Source organism: Pleuronectes platessa, chromosome 18 (genome assembly GCF_947347685.1).
Source record: "Pleuronectes platessa chromosome 18, fPlePla1.1, whole genome shotgun sequence".
Lineage (NCBI taxonomy): Eukaryota > Metazoa > Chordata > Actinopteri > Pleuronectiformes > Pleuronectidae > Pleuronectes > Pleuronectes platessa.
In genome coordinates, this window is record NC_070643.1 from 12,442,168 (window position 1) to 12,452,865 (window position 10,698).

Here is a 10,698-nt window from a genome sequence, read left to right on the forward strand (position 1 = left end):
GTGTGTGTGTGTGTGTGTGTGTGTGTGTGTGTGTGTGTGTGTGTGTGTGTGTGTGTGTGTGTGTGTGTGTGTGTGTGTGTGTGTGTGTGTGTGTGTGTGTGTGTGTGTGTGTGTGTGTGTGTGTGTGTGCAGTCTGCTGTGTTTCTGTCCCACACGTTTAAAGATGTCATCACATGTTCCGGGGTCCGGTTTGACAACAAGTGGACTTGGAAGTTCAGTCTGTAATGAATTAGAGATAACAACTAACTGGAATGGATGCGGTGGTCTCGATGGGAGTGAAATCCCCGCACGTGGAACAGGCTTTAAACACAGCACGAGAAGCAGCCACACAAACAGGTAAACACGAGAACCAAAGTTCGCCTCAATGGTTCCGAGCTCGGATGTTGTTCCGAAGCTGGAGGATTAAACATCGGTGTGTCTGTGTGACGGTGGTGCTGCACTCACCTGGGACACTAAAGGAATAAGCGTCTGCTCCACCGAGCGAGTTTTGATCTCCAGCCCGGAATCGAAGTTGCTGTTGCCGCACGGAGATGAAGCCATTCCCGCCGAGCTCGCTCTCCCCTCTCCCCGCCTGGCGCTCGGTGTCTCCCGGTCTTTACAACTCCGTTCAGCCGGAGCCTGGTTCCCTCTGCAGCCCGCAGAAGTGGTGCGGGGGACTCGCTGTTACACGCCGGGGATTTCTCTCGCTCCCACTCGGTCACACGGTCGTTTATCGAGCGGCTTTAATTCACTCCGGCTCGGTGGCTGCGGCCGCTAATGTCCGTGGAGTTTACTCAACTACGACGGAGAGCGGACTGCAGCACACCACTGTGGGCAACCACACACACTGAGAAACGCTCACACACATACATACACACAGAAACTCACGCACACATACAGAGACACAATCACACACACACACACACACACACATATACACGCACACAGCCACTTTCACACGCACACACATTCGTGACTTCGGTGATTTACAGTGATTTCCTGCAGACTTAACCAGAACCTAAACCTAATCCTGGTTACTTTTGCATAAATCTAACCCTAACTAACCTAATCTAACCCAAATTTAACCCTATCCCTGGCATTAGCCCAATTCTAACCCTAACCTAACCCTGGCCTTAGCCCAAACTTAATACATGTCTTCACCTTCAAATGTATTGATTAACATTATGAGGACTTGATTTTGTGAACAGATGTAGGTCCCCACAACATGACACACACACACACACACACACACACACACACACACACACACACACACATCGTAGTGTCTCTATGTCTTCAGAGGACATTATACCTCCTCCTTCTTTTAAACATATCATTCACTGTTATTTCTTCACTTCCTGAGGCAGCAGCCACAGAAATAAAGTTTAATCCCGGCTGAACCTTAAACCTTAACCTAATTTCTACACCTTCACATTTGATGAGTTACATTATGAGGACTTGATTTTTGTCCCCATAATGAAGACAAGTCCCCATAATATACCTGGACCACACACACACACACACACATACAGGTTTGAGCTGTTATCCTTAGGACCTTGCATTGACTTCCATTCGTAGTGAACCTTATCCCCAACCTTAACCATAACCAATTCATGACTAACACTAACCTTAATTTAATCAATTCACCTCTTACCCCTAACTGTACCAGGACCTCAGAAATTAATTTCGGCCTCATTAGGGCTGGGCTTTGGTCCCATGAGGTCTACTGGTCTTGACAAGGTCAGCGTTTATACTGGAAAAGTTCCTAAAGAGGGTTCACTGCATGCTGCTCGTGTGCAGCTCAGAGCTTAACCAAATTGCAGTTCATCACACTTCAACATGACAATCAGGATGATTACTGTTATTTTAATGTGCTTCTTCACTCACCTATAGCAGTTATTACAAGTCAAAAATAGTATCTTTACAACCAAACACATTCAGATTAAGTATTTGAAATCATTGGTCCACATTGCATCAATCCATTGAAAGAAAATAATATTTCATGTCATATAGGATTTTAAAAAGTCATAATTTCATGATAATTTAAATGGCTTTCATATAGGAGTTTTTTATTTAAAACTCCATCATCTATTTCATCCATGCAGATTTCAGAGGAGTGAGCATCCATTGCCCTCAAGAGATAGAGGAGCAATGCTTTCCTCGCTGAACCCAGCTCTGGTTTGATCCTCAAGATGAAGAAACCCAATTTATCCCCCGGAGTATGAGAATTCCCCATCATCCTCTCCAAATACACACCAGGTATGCCAATCAAAGCCGGCTGCTCTGAGCCACATGGGAAAGCCGCTGCACTGACTGGAGTGAAGTGTTTATCCTAAAAAAGTTGAGACTTTTACCTTTTCTTTCTGTCGAAGAAAGTTCTAACCATCTAAGGTGCTGCAAATTACCAAACCTACTTTTCAAAGCAGATCACGAGAAAATGCCAAAGGGTAACAACCAAACAATCATTTATTGAACAGATCTATGAGTCTATGATGATCTAAATGTTTGGATGTATGATTAACAGGTTTGCTGGTAGGATGACATTTCATTTTAAACAAACTGTTAGACTTGGAGGCCAAGATGACTCACATGGACTGTTATTATTAGACAGAATACCTTGAGGTCCACACGTTCTTCCTGTACACATGTTAACTATTATCTAGGTTTAAGTGGTTTGTAACCATCAGTGGCACAAAATGAATCTGGCTGTCACACTCAGAAATCCCGCCTCTTCTTATTTTGTTACCCAGTGACTTGGATCCATCAAATGGCTCCTGGAGACTTTATTGTTGACTGGATTGGAGCCTAACCCAGACTACTGCCAAATTCTCGGTATCCTCAAGTGGCTGCAGTAGCTATTTTGAACTTAACAAGTGCGACCACTGGATGACAAGTGGTGAGAAACACTTCATATTACAAACACAGTTGATGGCTCAGAGCAGGCATGGTTCATAATCACCGTGGCACTTTGCTGCGCTGCTTCATCATCAACTATGGTGGCTGGCTCCCTGTGTCAGCAGTTGAGACAATGGCAGTGTGTGCATGAGGGTGAATGTGTGTTTATGTTTGTGTGTGTGTGTGTGTGTCTGCCTGGCGCTCTCAGGCCCGCCCAGGATTTATTTAAGAGCCCAAACCTATGCTTTAGTTTAACCATCCCTGTTTATATAGGTTTCACTCCAAAGTCACACACACGCACATGCACACACACACAGTGAGAAAGACATGTATTCACATACACAGGCACATTTACACTGCAGTCATTGTGAAGGCATGTGAGCAGTTTGGCTGCCATGAGCGGACAGGGTTGTGTTCCACTTTGATGAATGGCCTGACTACTAGCTGGATAAAATCTATGTGTTTTTTGTTAATCTACTCGGAGGCTCTTCTCTGAGCGATACGGTGATAACAAGCTCCACTCGGGCTACTTACACTGTGCTGTATCCACTTATGTTGGCGGAAATGATTCTGGTCACAGCAGATAATGGGAGTAGGCAGAATAAGATAAGAAAAAAGATCCATCCAGTAACTTTTCAGGGAGAAATACTTTAGTTATCATCCAGACAAATAGCTTCCGATCCACAGGCTCAAACAAAGCACAGTGGTGTTGCACGTTCTCACTGAGTTTGCCAGTGCCATACGTCAAGCTGTGAAACAGATTTTTATATATTTTTTCCTAAACACTATACCATTTGTAGTGAAATATTCAATATTTGCTTCTCTGCCTCTAATCTCTTTCAGGCACATTGCATTTTATCAATTTGGAACTCCATACAAGCAGGAAGTCCCTTTTGTGTCCACTCATCTGCACAGTCCAAGGATATTACTCATTAAATAAAAACTTGCTTATGCATGGGGCTGATTGTGTTGCTAACAGCTGCTACTGTCTCCCTCCATGCTTTAGAAGTGCTGACTTGTCCTCCATCGCCGCTCCTGGGACAGGAACTGCTGAGCCTAAAGAGATAGTGATTTTTCACCGTAAAGGATATAGAATGAGTGCACTCAGTAAAATGTCCCCCCTATTGGATAAGCGGATTTGAGCGTTCGGGATTCAAAAGAAGGATTGTGGTGGAATGTTGAAGGATTTTCTTTCTGCTTGCATTTTAAAAAGGTAGAAAATTTCCAGTTTGACAAAACAATTTATGCCTAAAGTTTCATATGTACATTTAAAGTGTTCTTACATGTTATGGCCCTCATACAAATTCTCAACAAGATTCTGTTTTGTATTCTGGCCGTTTAATGTTCCATGCTTTGCAGATCTATATACAAATTATCTTCCAGGGCAATAATAACCTTAGCCCTGTAGGTCAGATGAACTTGTTTTAAAAATGGATATTCCTCTGAATATTCTTCCATGTGCGATTACCGTGGCTTTGAAAGAGAACTGCAGCTGAACTCAACCTCTTAGCGCGATACAGTGACCGGAGAGGCATGTGTGAAAGAGAGGAGGTCAAACTGAGGTGAAATACCCTGGTTGGATGTTAAGCTGGCTGCACAGTGTTTTCACACATTGACCCTGTATAGTGGTCCAGTGCAAAGCCTCAGGAGATGTTTATAATGTTGGATGAGTTTAATCCTGACCGGTTCACAGATGTTTATGTCAGCAGGGATTCTCCCCTGAGGAAACATTACATCACTTCCGAGGCAAATGGTACGCACAACAGAATTAGAAACTGGACAGAAATCAGACATTTAAAATAAAGCCACCGTGGTAATAGAGGGCAAATCATCAGACACCCTCAGGGACAAGGCTAATTTAATTCCACGTAAACAAAGCCAGGCTACAATGACAAGTGGCGTGCAGACACCCAGACCAGTCATCTGTTGTTACACAATCACGGACACCTCGCTTGTACTCATTATCGTTCTTTTCCATTCAGCACTACTCTGTCATTTGTAAGAGACGTTCCCTGCAGTTTAAAACAACTAGAATATGTAAACATGCAGAGATGTAATATATGAATGAACACTTAAAAGCATGTTTTATTTTCTGTGTATGCAAATAAACCAAATATTTGATGATTGTGAGTATGTGTAAATGTACACCAACGATGTTAACACATGGAAAGTTACTGCAGGTGTACTTTCACCTTACTGATGGAGAAATACATAAAATAAACATTATTAGTTTCCAAAGGTTGAGGTTGCCATGGTGCTATTTAAAATATGCACTACGGGTTCAACAAAGTTTTTTAAGAAAGATGTATCTTGATGAGTAAATCAAGAATTATATCAGTTGGAAATTTATGTGAGCTCAATTCTTGAACCTCAAAATTTAAAATGAGAGTTGTAGCTTTGTATCTTATTTTCTTATTGTATAGTTAATTTTTTAATTTGAACTTGCATGCAACACCAAGCACTCACCAAGAAAATCTACTTTTTCTCCACAGCTCAGAGAAAGTGTCCATTAAGAACTGTTTATTCAAATTGTGGTTCTTACCTGAGATCTTAAATGTGTAATACTAAAATTATAGAGTCATTACATGCACTGTCTCAACCACAGTGTTGAAACACACTTGTTTCCAGTGAATGAGACAGACACTGTAAACTCATGACTGATATTAAAGCATTAAGAGAAAAACACAAGGTCTATCTCCATCATCCCTCAACCCCTTAAGTATTTCCATAAGTATGTCGTTCATCATAGTGATTCACTGAATTACTATCCACTCTCCCAAGACGTCCTCAGATCTCCTCAGGCACAACAGAAGTGGCAACAAGATGAATGAATAAAACATCAACACAATATTAAACACTGTTTTTTTTCCTCCATTTATTCCTGCTTCATAAATCCTAGAGGATGAAGCTAGTTGGTTGGATCGTGACTTTTAGGGCTGACTTTCTCAGGACTGCACTAAATTACTGATAAATGGAAATACAATTTATATATGATTAAATGATAAACAAGTTAAGCAAGCTCAGATTAATCTCTCTTAATTTCACAATATACACGAAAAACCCACATAAATCCTGACTCAAAGTGTTTTCCCCTGATGACCCCATTATTATTGGGGTTAAAGAAACAGCTGTTGTTAAAGAATGTGAGTAGTGAGAGCATTAATCACCCTGGTGCAAAGACATGTTCACAAAACATCTCACACAAAGGTGTATCCGCTCTTTAGTCCTGGGAATAATCCACAGGATCCTTCTTAAATAAACCTCCTCTCTCCTGCAAGGACTTATTGCATGTGATCCAATTAATTCTCCATTATCTAAGCAGGTACGGACATTTCCCCACCAGAGCATGATGAATGCATCGTCAAAGAGGCACAGAGATAATAGTGATGTGGGTTGTTTCACAGACGCAGCTGTTTGGCTCCATCCCAGCTATTTCCTAGCTGCCTCTCTTGAGATGAGAGCAAAAGATGTGCGGGTGCGCTCCACAGAGAGGTCGTCTCGCCCTGCCAAGTCTGCCTGATTCCTGTCTCACTGAGGCAGAGTGAGCGGGGACCACAACAGCGAGATGAACAGCATCTATTTTCTACCTCAAGTGTTGGTGACAGCGCATCTGCTTTGCCTTTGTCATGCACACATCTACCACAAGCAAAGCACGGTCAGAGGCAACGCCAAAAACAGACCCCGGCACCCTTTCCTGTTCCTCTCCATCCCTCCACACTTCCTCTCCGGCTCTACCCCAGTTTATCTTTGCTATATTGCCATTTATCATGTTATCTCAAGGGCTCACAGATGCCCTCACATTCCCCCCCGCCTGATCATGTCAAGTAGGTGCTTGGAAAGTCCTTCTGACAAACTGTTGCCTCAACCTTTAAAATACAAAAGGCCCCGAGGCTTACTTTGTAACAAGCAAGGCTGTCTGGCTGGCAGCTCGCTCAGCTGCGACCACTCACCATCACTTGCTAAGAGAATAATACATCCAGACATTAGCTGTGTGTGTTAGTGTGTGTGTGTGTGTGTTGTCTTTAGTGTTGTTTGAGCAATTTCCAAATAATGTAAATTTGCATCAGGAATTTGGTTTATTTTCTCTGCTGAATATTTGATAAGGTTTTCCTCTGGTGAGACCAAAGTAAAATAGATATAAAATGATCACATTTAAAATATTTCACAGCGCCTGAAGAGATTGAATTACGTTGCTAAACCCCTTCAAAGAAGCCCCTCTAGGACAAATGTCTATTTTCGTACGTGTATACAGTTAAGTAAATGCATGGGTTGAATTCAGTGCCATTTGCAGACACTTGACGGATGCAGCATGTAGCTTGATATATTTGGGGCCCAACCTTCAGCCGGAAAACCAATGTTTGAATCACCCAGCGTCCAATCCCCCCCCCCCCCCCCCCCCCAACTATGACTCTAAATTAACAAAATGTCCGTTCTGGAGTTTGACTCTAGGTATGAACACACCATCTAATAAATGATTGTTTTATAGGTCAATCGACTTTGGTTAATTCCACTGTAGATAGACAGTAAGATTCATTCTGCAGTGATGTTCAGTGATGATCTGACTAATTAAAATATTATTAAGCACCGCAATGAGTTATCGATAAAGACCACGTGACCAGATCTCAAAGAAAGTGAGAGAAAACACACCGTGGATTTTGTTGTCACTTTCCGCCATCTAGTGGACGCTGCTCAACATTGCACTTTAGTGGGTCAAACTTGTGCAGTATTTGCTTCAGAACACAATAAAAAATATCACCACCGAGTGTTTCAAACTGCCTTGGGCCTTTTGTTGATATATGCGTCTACATCATGACGTGTATGTGTATTTCAAAACACCCACTCCTCAAAGGTGGACTCTGGGGGGGGGGGGGGGGGGCATAACCGTGTTTGTGTGTGTGTGTGTGTGTGTGTGTGTGTGTGTGTGTGTGTTTGAGACTGGATTCAATGCTCATAGCAACACCACATAGGTCACTTAGCTGAATAAAGCAAATTGGCATATGTGTGTTGATGATGTCTGTGTTGATGGGGCTGGGGGGTAGGTTTATCTTAACCCTGTCACTGAGTTAATTTAACCGTCCAACTCTTGCTTTCTCAAAATCTTCGCTTTATCATACTGTCGTGTGCCTTTTACAACCATGGACCCCACCCAGCTGGATATTTACTAGAAATCTTGTAAATTACTGTAAAATTCAAGTCGCAAAGTGAAATAAGGATTAAAAACTACATGCATTTTTAATCCAGCCTAGGGGAGAGCGGGGTAATTTGGGACATTTTTCTACATTTGCTCCCCTCTAGGCGAGCTAAACTGATATATCGGTAAAATTTACACATTTCCCATTAATTCAGGATATTTTCTAGGAATGGAAATGATCAGAATGTCTTCAGGACAAACGGCAGTGAAAATATGATTGTTTTAAAAAAAGTGGTCTTGTGGTCCTCCTACTTTTTCCACTTTAAAACTACCATAACAACACATGTTGTAATAGTTAAAATCGTGACAGCTAGATTGACAACCACTAATATTGGACTAGTAACAGAATCATGGGGATTGGTCAAATAAGCACATTTATGATTGTTATGATTCATGTGATCTCTAGCTTACCTGCACATTGTTTCTCTGTCCAATTGGCAGGGACAGGGATATTGTTTTTCTCTGCGTATTCAAATGCCAGTTCACGGCACTTAACTGGAGCAAGGCCATGGAACTGGTCAGCTAGTTGATTTGAGTGTTTGGCAAGCTCCTCCTCCATCTCATCTGTGAATATTCTCTCTACCTCAGCTACTGCACCCCAGGCTACTGATTTAACTTTCCCTTTCTCTTTTTTCTTTATGAATCTTTTGAGGGTTGTCTTATCAATATTTCTATCCCTTCCAGCTTTTCTTAAGGACTTCTTTCCTTGCATGACCTCAGCGGCTACACTCTCCATCTCTGCAAGGGGTGTTTGGCCCCAGGTTGTCTTCCTGGTGTAGTTTCTTGGCAAGATGGCTTTTCTACAATGTTTATGACATTAAAAATAAAACATATATAATGTAATATAACACTAGAATATGTTTAAGACTAAACTTAACTTGTGATTCATGGTGGGGTAAAGTGAGACACTGTCCCACTTTACCCCACAGCATTTGTCCCACTTTACCCCGAAGCCACAATTTTAGAAAAACAACATCTCTTATCAATTCAGGCTAATCTTCAGCTGGCATCAATCACATGGTTTTATATGTTGGAAGTTCATCAACATGTATGATATATTTTTTTCTACCTGAATCAATTTATTTTGACACAACAGTTGATTAAGTTCAGAGCAAGAAAATTTACTTTTACATGCAAAAAACTATTTTTTGCAAAAAAACATACTTTCCACAGCACCAGCACCAACTTCTCCTTCATGGCAAGGGGGGAATGGGAGGGGCTTTTAAACATATTAGTCACATGACCACAAATGTGTTCCGTTGCCTAGATACAGGGGGTGTTTCACATCACCCGGTGTCCCACATTACCCCGCTCTCCCCTACTTTCTGTGAAATAAAATCACTATGCCCTGTTTCTCTGATCTTGTGGGATGTTATAACTTGAAAGGCTATTTCAATGGTGATGGCTCTACTGGCAATAAATCAAGGCTGGCAGACAGCATTCAGTCTGCCAATAGGACTCTGTGATTGAATTTGTGATCCCTTCAGGGCATTTCTTTATCACTTATGACTTCACGCACTGCGCAGTTTCCCATTGAAGCACGGGATCTGGAAGTGAGTGTGCATCAAAGGATTCATGGTCCATGTATGTCCGCAAACATCGTGTTTTATTGGCGTGTAATCAAACTTTGACGCCACGCCACGGTCACACCGTGTAAATTTTGCATTTAGTGGCCATTTCGCCATATTCCACATTTTTACTTTGAGGTACTTGTTCCAGGGCTACCATCAGATCAACTTCAAATTGAGATGAGTGTCATCAAAAAAAAGGGCACCCATCGCCAAAATTATTTATGAAATTAAAAAAAATAATACTGAATAAATAAATAATGGCTCCCCTGGACTAGGTAGGGTTACTAGTAAAACATTTGTTTTACTAGTTGATGTCCTGATCCAAGATAAAAGAGAGCTGCTACCCTGAGCTGCTTGCTGCAGTTCCCTGTCCTTCTGCTTTTGGAGTCTCTCTTTTCTTGGCATTATGCTGCAAATTTTGTAAATGAGATAAATCAATGTTGTGCATAATAATCAAGAGTGATTTACATAATCTCTATAAAGCTGACAACACAGTACACACATTTTTTTTTTACTGTTTTCTGACAGAGTTGAAGCATAAGCAGCATTACACGAGTAATATACCACAATATACCTCACCAGACTGTCGTGTAGCTCAACTTAACACCTACCTTTCAGCTGCATGAGGAGGAGGAGGACGAGGGAGGGGGGGGGGTGGTGTTTAGTTCCAAATGGAGATCAGCAAGCGGTCTGGCCTAGTTGGTAGAGTGATCGTCCTCCAGCAAGAAGGGTCGGGTCGACTCTTTCCTATTTTCAAGCTGGCAATATACTGAATTATTGGCAGAATTTCTCTTATTAATTGCAAAATATCTTAAACTATGCAAATTTAAATTAATTCAATATAAAAACAGAAAATAATTTAATAAAAAAAAAAAAGAACTGCGCGCGCAATTCCTGCGCAGTGGGGTTCTGTGCAGGAACCGCACAGTAGGCTTCTGCGCATGATATGCGCAGTAGTCTTCTGCGCATATGTGCGCAGTAGGATTCTGCGCAGGATGTGCAGAATCCTTAATTTAATTTAATTTAATTTAATTTAATTTAATTTTTTTATATTTAATTTTT

The 10,698-nt window shown here is 41.6% G+C and overlaps 1 protein-coding gene and 1 long non-coding RNA gene across 2 annotated transcripts in view; one reads left to right on the forward strand and one right to left on the reverse strand.

Moving 5' to 3' along the window:
• The window catches only part of ctnnal1 (catenin (cadherin-associated protein), alpha-like 1), a 46,628-nt gene extending 45,763 nt beyond the window's left edge, over window positions 1-865 (reverse strand). Inside the window, exon 1 of the mRNA XM_053446970.1 lies at window positions 445-865. Within this exon, the coding sequence (XP_053302945.1) occupies window positions 445-540 (96 nt within the window). The 5' untranslated portion in view covers window positions 541-865. The remainder of the gene's footprint in view (window positions 1-444) is intronic.
• On the forward strand, window positions 147-3,056 carry LOC128461836 (uncharacterized). Its single transcript, XR_008342300.1, has 3 exons — window positions 147-336; window positions 2,085-2,238; window positions 2,730-3,056. It is a non-coding gene; the product is annotated as an uncharacterized LOC128461836 (long non-coding RNA).
• The last annotated feature ends 7,642 nt before the right edge of the window (window positions 3,057-10,698 follow it).